General features: G+C 42.0%; 1 protein-coding gene across 1 annotated transcript in view; it reads left to right on the plus strand.

Annotated features, from left to right (window-relative positions):
- The window catches only part of FLT3 (fms related receptor tyrosine kinase 3), a 79,753-nt gene extending 70,684 nt beyond the window's left edge, over nucleotides 1-9,069 (plus strand). Inside the window, exon 25 of the mRNA XM_054719727.1 lies at nucleotides 8,600-9,069. Coding sequence (XP_054575702.1) covers nucleotides 8,600-8,722 — 123 coding nt within the window. The 3' untranslated portion in view covers nucleotides 8,723-9,069. The remainder of the gene's footprint in view (nucleotides 1-8,599) is intronic.
- The last annotated feature ends 9,118 nt before the right edge of the window (nucleotides 9,070-18,187 follow it).

An 18,187-nucleotide genomic window follows, 5' to 3' on the forward strand; every position in this document is an offset into this window, starting at 1 on the left:
AAACTTCACCAAAAAACTGAGCATAACTCGGGTAGTGTGTCACTTTGAGGAAAAAACATTATTTCGCAAATGTTTCATCCTCAGGAGCAGCAAATGTTTCATCCTCGGCATGTGGCCGCCTCAGCGGCCGCGTGTCATCAGAAATGGCTACGCGTGTCAAGTGCTGACACGCGTGTCATAGGTTTGCCATCACTGCCCTAGGTGAAGTGAATGAAAGATGGCACCTTGAACTCCCCATACCTAGGTTTAAATCTTGGCTCCATAGTTTGCTTCTTATATGACTTAAGTCACTTAGCTTTTTCTGGGGTCTGTTTCCTTATCTGAAGTATGGGATTAACAAACCTTACTTCACATAATCTTAAGGAGTAATTAAGAAGACATATGTACCTGGCCACTGTGGCTCAGTGGTTGAACGTTGACCTATGAACCAGGAGGTCACGGTTTGATTCCCAGTCAGGGCACATGCCTGGGTTTCAGGCTTGACCCCCAGTAGGGGCGTGTGCAGGAGGCTGCCGATCAATGATTCTCTCGTCATTGATGTTTCTATCTCTCCCTCTCCCTTTCTCTCTGAAATCAATAAAAATATTTTTAAAAACTTATTAAAAAAAAAAAGATGACATATGTGAAAAGTCTTAACACATAGCAGGCACTTAGTAGTTACTCAATAAATGTTAGTTAAATATGAATCTGATTCTTTAAGTGGATTATCTGGCCTCTGTTTTGAAATGATTAAGAGCCCGTTTTCAATTCTGTGGTCTCTCTAGAGGCCTGTGTAGATAGTGAGCGTCCTTTCCTCCTGCTATGGTTTTTAAAAAATCGCGTATAGAAACTAAGATATTGTCAGGAAATTAGGTCAAAACGGTTGTGAGAGATAGAAAGCCCCCAAGGGACTATAGGCTATTGGACAAATTACCTGTAAGCAGTTAATGACACCATGAAATAAACTGAAAGGAGCCCCGGCTGGTTTGGCTCAGTGGATAGAGCGTCGGCCTGTGGACTCAGGGGTCCCGGGTTCGGTTCTGGTCGGGGGCATGTGCCTTGGTTGCGGGCACATACCCAGTGGGGAGTGTGCAGGAGGCAGCTGGTCGATGTTTCTCTCCCACCGATGTTTCTAGCTTTCTCTGTCCCTCTCCCTTTCTCTCTGTAAAAAATTAATAAAATATATTTTTTAAAAACCCCAAAAAACAAAAAAAAACTGAAAGGAGAGTTATAGAGAGAAACAAGAAATGAGCTGGTGGAGTAAAGAAAAAGGGTTGAGTGATTTTTACTTGTTGGGAAGTTAGGTGCAAGTTTACAGAGTTGGTTTTGGAGCTGTGCTGTGAAGAATGTGTAGTATTTTGGCTACTGGGGAATGGAGGATTAGTAGTGTGTTCCATGCTAGATGAGTAATATAAAGGGTCAAAGTTGAGAAATTAGAATGGGAAATAAATGGTTGTGACTACGTTATAGGGTGAGTGGGGGAAATGGAGGAAACAAGACTGTGAAGGTGTGAGTGTAACCAGGTGGGGAGGGACCTCTGCTGATGAAGAGCCCTTGGCTTTGGTCAGGATCACCTGGTCTTGGTGTGCGGTTCTCCTTTCATGTCCCCCCACACACAGGATGTCCAGATCCCCTTCCTTCTGTTCAGGGGGCATCAGGAATGGAAGAGCAAGCTTTCCATAGATCGGGGGTGGGGAACATCTGGCCCTTGGGCCATATAAGGCCCTCCCAAATCATTTGGTCTGGCCCTGCCGAAGCATTAGGGGTGAGGATATTAAATGTTTGACCAAATATAGCAGGCTCATTTTTAAGTTGATAATTTTGTACGGCCCTTGAATCATGTTATAAATATCCAAATGGCCCTTGGCAGGAGAAAGGTTCCCCACCCTTGCTATAGCTTCAGCGGAGGGTATCCATGCTCAAGGACAGTGCTCCAACGTTCCCCCAGTTTCTTCAGCTCTCGCCCTGACCCTCTGTGATGAAAAGTTGTTTTCTTACCAGTATCGGAGCCTCTGGTAGCAAGCAGTAGCTTCTTTAGGTAAATTATGAGAAGGCGCCCCCTATGGGTGGGATGAATACACCAAAAGAGGTCCCTGACCACTGGCTGGTGTATCCAGTCTAGACTCCTGGAGAGCAGAGCACATATGGGTTTCAGTCCCCACTTGCCCACTTGGCTAGGCACCTTTGAGCAAGGTGTAACCTGCACAACCATATCAGGCAGCTCTGCCCACTGTGAGCAAACTCTGTCCCTCCTCTGCTACCACTCCATCTTTTCACAACTAAGCACAGTCACGTCCAGTCTCTTTTTCCCCCCAATATTTTTACTGATTTCAGAGAGGAAGGGAGAGGGATAGACAGATAGAAACATCAACGATGAGAGAGAATCATTGATTGCCTGCCTCCTGCATGCCCCCTACTAGGGATTGAGCCCACAACCCAAGCATGTGCCCTTGGCCAGAGTGGAACCTGGGACCCTTCAGTCCGCAGGTCGACTAGGTCATCATATCCAGACTCTTGAATGGGAAGACAGACCTGGCCAGCATACTTTGCTTGGGGTCACCTTTCCTGGAAACGCATGTGAATGGTTTTTGTAGAATCTCTGTTTCTGCTTTATCATGCATAGGGAAAGCGAGTGTCCTCAGAGAACAAGTGAAAAGGGAGGGAAACTCATAGAGAAAATGTAGGCTAATACTTTTAGATATAACCCAACCCCCAAAATGTAGAGTTAGGGCAGGGTGATCATTGAATAACCTACTAAAGTATTATTTAAAGAGTGGTGAACCAATGAAGATTTTAGAGCAGACAAACATGCTTCAATATTTGTCTTAAAGACCCAAATCACTATGTATGGTGACAGATGTTAACTAGATTTATGTGATGATCGTTTTGCAATATAGACAAATTTTGAATCACTGTTTTACACCTGAAACTAATATAGTATTATAGTGAATTATTCCTCAATTAATATAAAAAGTGAGCCAGGTCAAATATTCTCTTCTCTACAAAGACTCCCCTAACTTCCTCAGTCAATTTTCAGGCTCCTTCTTTCAGACTCTTTAACACTTTTTATATGAGATGCACATCATATTATATGATAATTTTGTTTTGTGTCCTCTTTCTCATCACTGGACTTGATGTATGAGGACAAGGATGGTGTTGCTCATCTTTACATCACCTGATGGAGTCCCCTAGGCAGGAGACAACAGCTGTCACTAAATAAATGAACAAATGTGGGTTGAGGCCACGTCTGTGCTGTGCACCATTATGTATCCAGCTGCTAGCATAACGTTTAGTATATAGAAGTTGGATGTAAATATTTCTAGAAAGAAAGAAAGGAATCATAAAAGTAAATTAGGGAAAACAAAGGCAAAAGAGTGAGAGTAAGTATATCAGTTAAGAGGTGAGTGCAGCCTGGCCAGTGTGGCTCAGTTGGTTGAACGTCATCCTGTGCACCGAAAGGTGGGTTTGATGCATGAGGGAGGCAGCTAGTTAATGTTTCTTACTCACATCAATCTTTTTCTCTCTCTCTCTCCCTTCCTCTCTCTCTAAAATAAATAAAAATACAATAATAAAAATAAAGAGGTACCCAGCCAGTAGGTCTCAGTGATTGAGTGTCAACCTGTGAACCAGGAGGTCACGGTTCAACTCCCTGTGAGGGCACATGCCTGGGTTGTGGGCTTGATCCCCGGTGTGGGGTGTGCAGGAGGCAGCCAATCAATGATTCTCTCTCATCATTGATGTTTCTCTTTCTCCCTCTCCCTCTCTCTCTGATATCGATAAAAATATATTTAAAAAATAAAAAATAAAGAGGCGAGTGCAGCAGGTGAGTGAGCACAAATGAGGGAGCAAACTAGGAGAGTGGCTGTGGGGCTTGAACTCACATCATCTCTTCTCTCATATCAGCTCCCTTACATGACAATATATACTTTAAAAGGAGTGAGGCAAAATTGTGTTTGAAAGCAAGAAGGAGATCCTTGTGGACCAGAAACCGTGAAAAATCCCTGAGACAATGCAAGCAGTTAAGATTGAATTGAAGAGGGAAAACCCACAACAGAAGGTGCTTTGAAAGAACAAGGAAAAAATGCTTTCACAAAAGGGTAGGAAGAGCCCTACCTGGTTTGGCTCACTGGACAGAGTGTCGGCCTGGGGACTGAAGGGTCCCAGGTTCGATTCCGGTCAAGGGCATGTACCTTGGTTGCTGGCACATCCCCAGTGGGGGGTCTGCAGGAGGCAGCTGATCAATGCTTCTCTCTCATCGATGTTTCTAACTCTCTATCCCTCTCCCTTCCTCTCTGTAAAAAATCAATAAAAATATATTTAAAAGAAACACAAAAGGGTAGGAAGAAGTCCAATGGGATTCTGCAGAAGTTCTGCATTGGAAGCAGCCACACTGTTAAATATATGTAAGAATAAAATGGGTGTGAAAAATGAAAAATATAACCACTGGTAAAATAGAAATCTACTGTATAACCTCAAGTCCAGTGTAGAGGAAATCAAGGACCATAGAAAACCTGATCAACCCAAAAATGGGGGAGAAAGAACAAAGAGAATAATAGCTATAGGAAAAACAAAATGGCAAGAACTAGTAAATCCACTTAAGAAAGAGAACTTTAAAATAAATAAAATTATTATCAGACAGGCCACATTCACTCAACTCAGTGTAGTGAAGTGAGAAATTACCAATAGCAACCCAAAAAGCCCCAAAGGCATATATTAGAAATTACAAATCAAGTCTTTGATTAAAAAGGAGGAGGAGAAAAGGGGAAAGAGGAAAAAGAAATAAAAATGGACACTGCATATTTAAACTTTTAAACTTATGGGAGTTGGCTAAAATTTTAACTTTAAATTCATTTATTAGAAAACAAAAAAGGCCAAAACCGGTTTGGCTCAATGGATAGAGCATCGGTCTGCGGACTGAAGGGTCCCAGGTTCGATTCCGGTCAAGGGCATGTACATTGGCTGCAGGCACATCCCTGGTGGGGGGTGTGCAGGAGGCAGCTGGTCGATGATTCTCTCTCATCGATGTTTCTAGCTCTCTATCCCTCTCCCTTCCTCTCTGTAAAAAATCAATAAAATATATTTAAAAACAAAAAGAAAACAAAAAAGGAGTTAAAATAAATGACTGTATTTTCAACTGAAGAAGCTAACAAAAACATGAAGAATAAGGAGGAGGAAAAGAAAGAAGAGAATAAAAGCAAAAGGAGGAAATTAATAAAGACAGGATTAATTAAAACTGAAAACAGCATTAAAAACAAAATAATAGGTGATGATTAGAAAAACCAAACGTTGTTTTTTGAATGTTTACCACACACTCTAATAATATATTACCTATAATAACTCACTTAATCCTCATGTCAATCTTATGAGGTGGGTTCTAGTGTTACCTCTTTAGCAATAAGTTAAGGTACAGAGAGGTGAAGTCATTTATTCAGGGTAACATGGCACACATCAGACTTAGGATTTGAATACCGCAGTCTGGCTCTAGTGTAACTGTTCACTAATAAAACATGCAAATACACCACTAAGCATATTAAGCACAAAGAAATAGTTATGGAAAAAGGGAAAGCAAAGATAATATTCAAAATGAAAAGGAGAACATAACTATGTATAGAAAAACCACTTTTTAAAATATAAGAAAATCTTATGTACTTTATATTGAAAACACTTGATATATTTGAAAACCTAGGGTTTAAAATTTTTATAAGGAGAATGTACTCATGTATTACTTGTACAATTAAAAGTTCATTTAAAAGTCACTTAAAGAAATGGAAAGGAAGATATTAAAAGAAGTGATATAATCAGAACTAGATCCAGTAACTGGTTGGCTATAGGTATAGAGAGAGCTTGAGGAGGTAGTTCTGAAATTTCTAGACAGTGGGACTGAATGAATGGCAGCATGTTAAGTGAAATTGTAAATACAGGAAGAAGAGAAGGTTTAGATGCAAAAGATAATGAATTCAGGTTTAGAAATGTTGAATTTGAAGTGTTATTGGTATTTTTGTCACAGTCTTCATTAGATAGTTAGAAATTCAGTGCCAGAGATACACATTTGCTTCAGCAAGTCCAATAGGTCATCACCAACTGCTGTATCCACTTCACAAAAAAGATGTATTGCCCTAGCCAGTGTGGCTCAGTGGTTGAGCATCGACCTATGAATCAGGAGGCCAGGTTTGATTCCCCGTCAGGGCACATGCCCGGGTTGTGGGCTCGATTCCAAATGTGGGACGTGCAGGAGACAGCCGATCAATGATTCTGTCTCATTATTGATGTTTCTCTCTCTCTCTCTTCAACTCAGAAATCTCTGAAATAATGAAAATGTATTTGAAACAACACAACAAAAAACTAACAACAGCAACAAAGACAGTAGTGAGGAATGGGGGAATGGAGGAGTCTGTCAAACTTAACTAATACACCATCTCTGCTTCATAAGGAGTTCTTTTTAAATATATATATATTTTTATTGATTTTTTACAGAGAGGAAGGGAGAGGGATAGAGAGTTAGAAACATCGATGAGAGAGAAACATCGATCAGCTACCTCCTGCACACCTCCTATGGGGGATGTACCCGCGACCAAGGTACATGCCCTTGACCTGAATTGAACCTGGGACCTTTCAGTCTACAGGCCGACGCTCTATCCACTGAGCCAAACCAGTTAGGGCAGGAGTTCTTATAAAAAAAAATTAAAAAATATGCCAGCGCAATATAAAAGGGCAAAGGAAATAGACTGTTCAGAATGAAATGAAAAAGGTCATTGAATATAGAAAAAGATGCTTAACTTTGTTTATCATGAAACATATGCAGAGAGGGAGGGATAGAAAACAAGGATCTGAACTGTTACTACCCACTGTTGGTAAGGCTCTGGAAGTAGTCTTCCCAGCACAGTGGATAGGAATAGAGATAAGGAACCCTTCAGCAAGTCAGCACAAGTCAAGTGTATCACAATTCAAATGTGTATCCCCTGCCCTAGCTGGTTGCTCAATGGTTAGAGCATCTGCCCATGGACTCAAGGGTTGCAGGTTCAATTCCAGTTCAAGGCACATACCTCAGTTGCAGGCTCGATCCCTGGCACCGGCCGGGGTGTATTTGGGAGGCAACAATCGATTATCTCTGTCTCTCCCACTCCCTTCCACTCTCTCTTAAAAAAAAAAAATCAATGAAAAAAACATCCTCGGGTGAGGATTGACAATAACAGCAAAAAAATGTGCATCCACCTTGATCACTTCCCCCACCTCTTCCAAAGACATAGTCACATGTGCACTTTTTAACTTTATATTATACTAGAGGCCCGGTGCACGAAATTCATTCACTCCTCAGCCCTGCCTGCACCCTCTCACAATCTGGAAGCCCTCGGGGGATGTCCGACTGATGGCTTCCCATGGGGAGCTGGCCTAAGCAGGCAGTCAGACATCCTTTGTGCTGCCACAGAGGCGGGAGAGGCTCCTGCCACCGCCACTGCGCTTGCCAGTCGTGAGCCTGGCTTCTGGCTGAGAAGCACTCCTCCTGTGGGAGCGCACTGACCACTAGGGGGCAGCTCCTGCATTGAGCGTCTGCCCCCTGGTGGTCTGTAAGTGTTATAGCAACCGGTTGTTCCACCGTTCGGTCGATTTGCATATTAGCCTTTTATTATATAGGATAACCAATTATGTACCAATTATGGTACATCTATGGTACTATAGAACTCTAGGCTGCCATTAGAAAGATGATATGTGTTCATGTTTAGTAAATAGTGGAAAGATGTAACACATGTAACATATGAACATCATAATTGACACATATAACATAGGAACAACATAGTATTAGTAATTCAAAATAAGATGCTGAAACAGAATCTATAGTCTGAACCAACTGATACAAATTTGTGTGTGCAAAGCAAGCTATCTATAATGGTGGGCACCTCTGATGGTTTTAGCTTTTTACTATAGAATGTTCTATATTCCTTAAATTATCCATATGAGTGTGTATTAATTTTATAACCAGACAAAAAAGTAGAGCTGTTTTTGTTTTTGTAAAAAAAAATTTAAAAGTCACTAAATCTCCACCCAGCTGGCATGGCTCAGTGGTTGAGCAATGACCTATGAACCAGGAGGTCTTGGTTTGATTCCTGGTCAGAGCACATGCCCGGGTTGTGGGCTCAATCCCCAGTGTAGGGCTTGCAGGAGGCAGCCCATCAATGGTTCCCTCTCATCATTGATGTTTCTATTTCTCCCTCTTCCTTTCTCTCTGAAGTTAGTAAAAATATATTTTTAAAATAAATAAAAGCATAGTTTAGAAAAGTCACTAAACTCCCAAGTGAGAAGTCAAGAATCAGTTCCCTGTATTGATTGCATAATGAACAATTGTCTTTTTTTGTGGACTTTTTCTTTTGTGGTTTTTCTGCATGGCTTTAGGATTTCTAGATGAAGATGTTATATCTAAAAGTAGAAACAGTAATAAAATAAAGTATTTGACTATGACTTGATTTCTCCATTAATAGATGGCAAAAAATTGCTTTATCAATTAATGTGTAGAATAGCCTCTAAAGCCTATGGATAGTAAAAGTAAGCAATAATTTGCAGTATAGGCACATGACATGTAAGTGTTAACCAGATGATGACTGTTCTGTCTCTTTCCTGTATTCAGATGTATCAGAACATGGATGGCCATGTTTCTAAACATCCTTCCGGCTACCAAAACAGGCAACCTTACAGCAGAGAGACCGGTGCAGGGCTGCCCTCTCCGCAGGATCACGCTGAAGACTCATAGAGAAACAATTTAGTCTTAAGAACTCCTATCCCCCTCACCTTCAACTGGTTATTGATTACCAAAACAAGATTAACTTCATCACTAAAAATGTATTCTCAACTGCTGCTTTGCTGGACTTTTCTCTAGAAGCTCTCTATATTTACTGTTGTTTTCAAAGGAACTTTTGTAAAATTGAATTTGCACAAGGCAGGAAGAGCTGATAATTAACTTTATTGGAGCATCTACCTACATCCAAAGGCCTTCTCAGGCTGGCTTGAGTGAAAGTTGTGTACCTAAGTATAGTATATTCTTGTAAATACATAAAACAAAAAAAATTTTGCTGAGGAGAAGCTGATATCATTTTTTAAATCTATGTTTTAAGATAATATGTAACTTTTTCAGCTATTTAGTGATATATTTTATGAATGGAAATAAAATTTCTACTATAGAAATGTTTGTTACTGAATTATTTGCACGGTATATTTAGGGCAAGACTTACCTGGAGTTCATGAACCTACTGAAATTGTGTGTGATGTTTTGTTTGTGCATGTGTGGGTTTTCTCCTGCTGAGAAGGCCCATTCTTTCTTCAGATTCTTTAAAGGACCCCTGACTCCTGCCCCCTGACTAGGAGAAGAAGAGCTGATGTTGGACGTCTGCTGTCTTCTCTGTAGCACTCTTGATGCAGTCCCTTTCGTCCTTTGGAGCTTAGCATCCCCCATCCTACAGGCTTATAGACTTGGACTTGTCCTCCTCCTTATATGCCCAGTGTAGCCTTTTCTTTGTTCTTCTTAGCCTCCCTTTAAGTATAGTGGCTCCAAATAAGCGTTTCCCACCACTTTTTAGCTGTGCGATGTTAGGCAAATAACTGAACTTCTTCAGGCCCCAGTTTCCTCTTCTGGAAAATGGATAATAATGGCATCTATCTTACAGGGCTGTTGTAAGAATTAAGTGAATTACATATATCTTATATGTATGTTATAAATATATACATATATTACATAAACATATAAATCATTTAGAATGATGCTTGGCCCATAGACATTATCTAATTGTCATTTGTGCTTTCTTTCCTGTGTTTAATCCTTTGCTGTAGACCAGCCCCCATAAACTCACTTAGATTACACTAATTTCTTTCTTGTTTATAATTGACTAGAGACCTCGTGCACGAAATTCGTGCACTGTCGGGGGGTGGTCCCTCAGCCCAGCCTGACCCCTCTCACAGTCTGGGAGCCCTCAGGGGATGTCCTACTGATGGCTTAGGCCCGCTTCCCACGGGGAGTGGGCCTAAACCACAGTCTGGCCTCCCTCTGCGGGCTGATCAGGGGAAGGCGCCAACCCCCATTACCCACTGCTGCCGCCACTGCTGGCCGTCAAGATGTTTTCATCAACACAGACTCCAGTCCCTTTACCATGAAAAAATGACAACTTTCTTTAGGCATTTTCAAGATGTGTCTTTCATAGGATATGACATTTCTTTCTTTTTTTTATCCTCTCCTGAGGATATTTTTCCATTGATTTTTAGAGAGCGTGGAAGGGAGACGGAATGACAGAGAGAAACATCAATGTGAGAGGGACACTTCAATTGGTTGCCTCCTGCATGAGCCCTGACCTGGGCCCTGGCCAGGGATGAGCCTGCAACCTAGGTACATGCCCTTGATCAGAATCGAACCTAGACCCTGCGGTCCGCAGGCTGAGGCTCTATCCACTGAGCCAAACCTGCTAGGGCAGAATATGACATTTCTTAGCCCTCCAGCAGTGGACCTTTGTTTTTTTTCTCCAGGAGTGAGGTGGAAAAACCCTAGATCACCTTTTTGGATTCTTATTACCCAAGTTTCCAAGAACACTGCGAGTGGCATGCGGGGAGCTTAGCCAATGAGCAGTCAGAAAAGGTGTTTCCTCTGCAGCTCACACGTAGAGGTGAGCCTGCTGGGGCTGGGTGGCGGCAGCGGCAGCCTAGGCACACGCTCCTGCCTCTCTGCTTCCGCTCCCGCTCCCAGGCCTGCTGGGGCCGGGTGGCGGAGACTTGGGCACGCTCCCCTGCCTCTTGCTCCTGGGGCTTTGCCATCCATGGCTTGGCTCACAGCGCAAGCAGTCCCCTCCCGCCCATCTGCGTGTGCAACCTCTGCCTGAGCTGGTCGTGACTGTTACGGCATCCCAGCTAATTTGCATATTACCCCCCCTCCCTCCCTCTCTCTCTCTCTCTCTCTCTCTCTCTCTCTCTCTCTCTATATATATATATATATATATATATATATATATACACATATATAGTTTGATTTCTGAGAGAGAGAGGAAGGGGGTTGGGGGCAGGGAGAAAGAGAAACATCAACTTGTTGTTCCACTTATTAATGCATTCATTGGTTGATTCTTGTGTGTCCTGACTGGGGATCGAACCCACAACCTTGGTGTATCTGGACCATGCTCTAACCAACTGAACTACCTGGCCAGGGCTGGATTACACTAATTCCTTCTTCACCTAACCGCTCCTATTCTCTCCACCACCCAGTGTTTTCCCTGAGACATTGACAGATTCATTTTCCCAAAGTACTGATCTGCATCTGTCACTTCTGGGCTGGAGAGCTTGCAGTGGCTCCAGTGTCCATCTGCTAAAGGCAAATTCCCAGCATGCAGTTCCTTGCAGCTGATTCACTGCATTTCTTGTCCTAGATAGTATACGCTCTATCTAGCCCCTGATCAGTGGACGTATTAGGCAGTCTCATCTCTTTTTTTTCTTTCCCTCACCCTCCCTCTACCTGGGACGCCAACTCCCTTTTCCTCTCCCTATTTAATCCATTGCTTCGTGACCAGCCTGGCACTGTCTTCTGCTCGGGCTTTCCTCAGCTCTGTTCGCCGTTAGTGATCGCTTCCCCCACTGAAATTTTGGATGGACTTCATGTCTGTCTCATCTGGTTAGCTCTGAACACAGAGTCTACCTATCTTATGTAATGATTTATTTTCTTAAGTAAACATCCTTTCTTTTTTCTTGGATTTTAGACAAGTTAGAAAGTAGATATGATTTGTGCCAAGTTGTGTGCCACTCTTCTATTCATATGTACAGTCAGGACACAATAGTATATGTACTCAATTGTTTCTTACCTACTCAAAGCATGAAATATGCTTGATGTTAAAAATTCAAGTACTTTTATGTTTTTACTTATAGTAATAAGTGAAATTTCCCCTTTGTGCACCCAAATCCCAAAATGCTTCTTCAGGGGAACCACTGTTAAAAAAATTTCAGGTGTATTTTCTCCACCTTCTTGTTTAAAGATATTTACATTACTCACAGGTACTTACACACAAGCACACATGCAGAGTTTTTGATTTTTACATAAATGGAATTACACTAGCCACACTGTCAAACATGCTTTTTGTTTTTCACAAGGGGTCAATATTTTTCCCAACTATGTAGTTTATGTACTAAGCACATGGTAGGAAAGACATATGCATTATCTCATTGAATTTTCAGAAATACGTTATGAAGTAGGTACTAAAATTACACTAATTTTTTTCTTGAGGAAATTGAAATGTAGATTAATAACTTGCAACCATCAAGCCCCTATTAACACTTACCTTGCAATTTCTCTTGGGTTCTACTAATATTTTATTTATTGTATTTATTGTATTTATTTTTAATTGTGGTTAAAAAACACACATAATGTAAAACTTACCCTCTTGACCATTTTTAAGTTCAGTGGTGTTAAACATATTCACTTTATTGTGAAATGTATCTCCAGAACTTTTCCATCTTGCAAAACTAAACTCTCCACCCATTGAACAACAGCTCCTTTCTTGCTCCCCAACCCCCAGGAACCACCATTCTGCTTTCTGTCTCTATGTATTTTAATACTCTACATATCCCATGTAAGTGGAATCCTACAGTGTTTGTCTTTTTGTAACTGGCTTATTTCACTTAGCATAAAGTCCTTAAAGTTTATCCATGTTGTGTTATATATATATAACACATTTGTTTATTTATTTATCGTTTAACTAGAGGCCCGGTGCACGAAATTCGTGCACGGCGGGGGGTTGTCCCTCAGCCCAGCCTGTGCCCTCTCCAATCTGGGACCCCTCAAGGGTTGTCCGACTGCCCATTTAGGCCCGATCCCTGGGATTGGGCCTAAACGGGCAGTCGGACATCCCTCTCACAATCCAGGACTGCTGGCTCCCAACTGCTTGCCTGCCTGCCTTCCTGATTGCCCCTAACCGCTTCTGCCTGCCAGACTGATCACCCCCTAACCACTCTGCTGCCAGCCTGTTTGCCCCCAACTTCCCTCCTCTGCCGGCCTGGTCACCCCTAACTGCCCTCTCCTGCAGGGTTGATCACCTCCAACTGCCCTCCCTTGCAGGTCTGGTCCTTCTCAACTGCCCTCCCTTGCAGGCCGGGTGCCTCCCAACTGCCCTCTCCTGCTGGCCATCTGTGGTGGCCATCTTGTATCCACATGGGGGCAGGATCTTTGACCACATGGGGGAAGCTATATTGTGTGTTGCAGTGATGATCAATCTGCACATTACTCTTTTATTAGATAGGATAGAGGCCTGGTACAGGGGTGGGGGCCAGCTGGTTTGCCATGAAGGGTGTCCCTGATCAGGGTGGGGTTCCCTTGGGGTGTGGGGCGGCCTGAGCGAGGGGCCTGTGGTGGTTTGCAGGCGGGCCACGCCCCCTGGCAACGTAAGTGGAGGCCCTGGTATCTGGAATTTATTTTCCTTCTACAATTGAAACTTTGTAGCCTGGAGCGGAGCCAAGCCTGGGGCTCCCTCCAAGGCCCGCAGCCATTTGTGTTGGGGTTATAATTGAAACTTTGTTGCCTTAAGCGGGTGGGCCTGGCCAGGGTGTGTGGAAAGCTTTGCTTCCTCTGTTGCCGGTGGCAACCCTGGCCTGCTCTCTCAAGCTCCATTCTGCCGCCATTTGTTTGAATTTGTTTACCTTCTATAATTGAAACTTTGTAGCTTGAGTGGAGGCTTAGGCCTGCAACGGCTGGCAGAAAGCTTGGCTTCCTCTGTTACCTAGGAAACCTTGCTCTCTGTGGCTGTAGCCATCTTGGTTTGGGTTAATTTGCATGCTCACTCTGATTGGATGGTGGGTGTAGCTTGTGGGCGTGGCTTGTGGGTGTGTCAGAGGTATGATCAATTTGCATATTTGTCTATTATTAGATAGGATAATGCTGCTATGAACCTGGGTGTGACAATATCTCTTTGAAACCCTGCTTTCAATTCTTTTGTATATATGCCCAGAAGTGGGATTGCTGAATCATATGGCAATTCTACTTTAAATTCTTGTGTTTATTATTTTTAATGACCCTGTTGTAATGACCATGTGTTTCTTTGACCATCCAGTATCAATCCTCTCTCTCTCTCTCTCTCTCTCTCTCTCTCTCATAATAGCACCATGATTTAAGGTGTCATTTCTCCCTATTGTATGCAGTGCAGTGGGACTTTAGTCAGGCGGCTTTCCCTTCTAGCCAAGGAGGCCCTTAACTCAAGGTAGGGAATAAACATCCTCTCTTGTTGTGGAACTTTGTACCTTGATCAAATTCAGGCAAGAATGAAAACAGGAGTTGGGGCTTATACAACCTGATAACCTTGGTGCAAACACCTGCACTGACTTGTTCTCGTTGGCTGAACTGAGGGTTTCATCTGCTTTACCTTCTCTAGAAAGTCCTCTCTGATTTGGTTGGTCAATGGTCTTTCTAGCTTTAGTGCCATACTGATTTATCTTCACTGGCATATTCTTCTATCATCTTGATAGGATTTGAGGGAGTGGAATTACAGGCATTCGGTAAGCCCTCTTGAATGGCTTCTCCAAAACGTTGGTGATTAGAGGGAGGAAAATAAAAGTGAGTTAACATTTATAGGGATGGTCTCCTTTTCCTTCTGCCAGAGTGATGTTAGTCAGGACACACACACATTCTGAACCTGAGTGCACTGTGGAGGGAGGCAAATGAACACATTTATACATGGAATGGCCTACCCAGCACACCCCTTGTTGTTGCAGCATTAAAGGCTCCAACGAATTTGATTTCCTTGAAAATGAATATTCTCTTGTTCATGAACTTTATAAAAATGGCACCATACTCTATGCAGAATTCTAAATCTGGCTTTATTAAAAAACAGCAACATTGTGCTTCTAAGATTCACTCATGGTGTTACATGTACCTAGGGTTCTTTCATTTCACTGTTGTACTATGTGAACATACAATCACCACTATTTAGTGATGACACGTGAAGTGTTTTGGATTGGGTGTGGTAATGGGTTCACAGGTATTCATTACATAACATTTGTTATACCAAATATGATATTTAAAAGGCAGCATTCTCTGAAAACGGATGACACAATGAAATTAGATTCTATTAAACCCAACTCTTACAACAGTTGCAGTTGTCTCACCAGTAGGTGGTGCCCTAGGACTACTGGTTTTTAATGAGCCCCAGCCATCAGGCCTGACTGACTTCATTACTACACCCTACCCCTGAAAAGGCACCCTTCAAGCAGAATTAAAGAAAAGCTCAATCAGTTGATTAGAAAGGAAAACAACCCTCTATAGAGATAACTTCAATCCATCTATTCCGCATTCAATTGTTTATTGACGATGGTGACAACTGTCCATTTTATGTGTGTTATTTACCACATTCCTGTCATATACTGAGCAGCCTAATGTCAGATTCTGTTATAGGATCTGGTTTTTACCACTCTGTTCTGGAGTGCATTCATCTACACATGGAATTGACTTTTGAACTTCTTGTAGCACCTTCTATGCTGTGTTGTCTGACCCTGGACTGGCTTCCTATATTGAAATAAGAAGTCTATTTCCTGGCGATATTTTTGGAGTAAGAAAAACACCCAGGGCTGTTTGGCCTGCAGCAGGAAGATGTCCTGGGTGACCTCTTATCCCAGTTCCAGCCCTTCAGTTATCACCTTCCTTTCTGTCCCTCCTACCTCACCACTGCCACTTGTGTTTCTTCCTGGCCTTCCTTCTGTCTCCTTCTTTCATGAAGGACTTTCTTAGTAACAGATTTATCTGACCTCCTCTATCACTCCCACTATCATTTTTGTTAAAAATGGAATTTTTTTTCTATGCCACAATCACCATCAGCAACAACAAAAAAGGTGAGGGGAGATTTCACCTAAAAAACTACATCTTTTTAGTAAGTAGGGATCAAATATGTATTAAATTCCAAATTATCTTAATGAAGCAGAAAAGGCTATGATGAATTTTTTTTTGGTAAAATGTACATAAAATAAAACTTCCCATTTTAACCATTTTAAGTGCACAGCTCTGTGCACTTAAGTACATTCATGTTGTTGTGCAACCAGCACCATCATACATCCTCAGAACTTTTCCATCTTTGCAAACTGAAACTCTGCTCTCATTAAACACTACTAGTAATTCCCCATTCACTCTTCCCCAAGCCCTGACAACTTTACTTTCTGCTTTTATAAAGTAGACTACTTTAGGTATCTCATATAAGTGGAACGTACAGTAGTTGTCTTTTTGTAACTGGCTTATTTCACCTAACATAATGTCTTCAAGGTTGGCTTTGATGCATTCTTTATATTAGCATTTATTGATACATGTATCCTAGAGCTGTGCTAGTGGCTTGCCATGAGTTGTTTCACTTAACAAATTGTGAAGTAGGACCTTGTTCTGTAGTCATTTAACAGACAGCGAAACCGAAGCTTAAGAAGGTTAGACTCTTGGAGGTACTAAGTGCAGGCCTGGGTTGGGGCCCACCCGGCGGTCTCCCCACAGCCACACGGCCTCTGAGCTCCTTCCTGAAGCCCTTCGTCTTGCTTTGGCTCAGGCTCAGCCCATGAGAATGGTCTGGTAACAGCAAGATTATAGGGTTTCCAGCTTCCTATTTGCCTCACATCATGAATGTATATGTAGGAAAGCAAGCTGTCTTTCTGGCATCTTAATGAGAAAACACTCCTGCATAAAGCTCCATGCACAAAAAGTTAATAGCTATAGTTGAAGGGAGCAGACATAGCAAATGTTTCAACTAAGAAATGGAGTAAAAATTTAACTGAGTCTATTTAAGAATTTTTCTCTAACTCTGGGCAGAGAAGCTCAGTTGGTTAGAGCGTTGTCCCATTGCACCAATGTTTCTAGTCTGATCCCTGGTCAGGGCACATGAGGGAATGAACAAATGAATGAATGAATGGGTGGCACAGAAAACTGGTGATTCTCTCTCTCTCTTTCTAAAAGAATCAATAAATAAAATATTTAAAAAGGAATGGTCTCCATGTACTGCTAAAAGTCTCTTAAAAGAAAAATTATAATAAAGTCAACCATCATAGTTTCAGCAATCAGAACATAAGAATCATATCTTGTATAATTAAACACAAATTATGAGGCTACATTTATATAGACGTTAACTTAAAAAACTAGCTTTGGATATATAATTCATATAGCATACAAGTCACCTATTTCTAGTGTATAAATCAATAACTTAGCTTTTTGCTTGGATAAAAATGGCCTTACCTCTGACCACCTTACATTACTTTGATTGCTTTGATTGGTAAGAGTCAAACAGGGTAAGTTAAGCCTCTGAGAGCTCTGTAGCATGGGCTGTCATATTAGTTCCATATGAATAATTTTTTTTGTCAGTGTTGTTTCTATATTCATGACTATTTAATCCCTTAAAATCTTAGTGTCTTAAAGGTTCATGTGTTGTAGGTTATTTGGAATTCCATTATTATATCATAGAACAAAATAAAAGGAAGTTGGGGGGGGGGAGCGTTAGGAGACTGGGTGAAAAACGTGAAGGGATTAAGCAAAAAACAAACAACAGACAAAAAACCCTCATAGCCCTAGCTGGTTTGGCTCAGTGGAGAGAGTGTTGGCCTGTGGACTGAAGGGTCCCAGGTTTGATTCTGGTCAAGGGCACATGTCCCGGTTTTGGTTTCGGGTTTGATCCCCCAGTGGGAGGTGTGCAGGAGGCAGCCAATCAATGATTATCTCTCATCATTTGATGTTTCTATCTCTCCCTTTCCCTTCCTCTCTGAAGTCAATAAAAATATATATTTTTAAAAACCCTCATAAACACAGCATGGTGATTACTAGAGGGAAAGGTTGGTGGGGAAGGTAGAAAAGGGTAAAGGCGGGGGGGGGGTGCGGAATGGTGATGGGAGGAGACTTGACTTGGGGTGGTGAAAACACAATACAATATACAGATGATGTATTATAGAATTATAATTTTATTGACCAATGTCACCCCAATACATTCAATAAAATTTTTTTAAAATAAGCGGAGGTTAGCTTTCCAATCTGTACCAGAAATGCAGTGACATCAGTAGACAGCCCTTCCTACCAGGTGTATCAGCATTTCCTGGAGCCCAAGCATATTCCACTTGCAAATGCAGATGTCTATCTCCTGCTGCCAGCCCCAGGCTCCACGCCCCAGGGAGGAGTTGCTGAGGAGGGTGGGGAGACCCTCAGCGAGCAGAGATAAGAGAAGGAAATGGTAAGGGGGCCAGGCAAAAAGGG

The sequence above is a fragment of the Eptesicus fuscus genome, chromosome 7, assembly GCF_027574615.1.
Source record: "Eptesicus fuscus isolate TK198812 chromosome 7, DD_ASM_mEF_20220401, whole genome shotgun sequence".
NCBI lineage: Eukaryota > Metazoa > Chordata > Mammalia > Chiroptera > Vespertilionidae > Eptesicus > Eptesicus fuscus.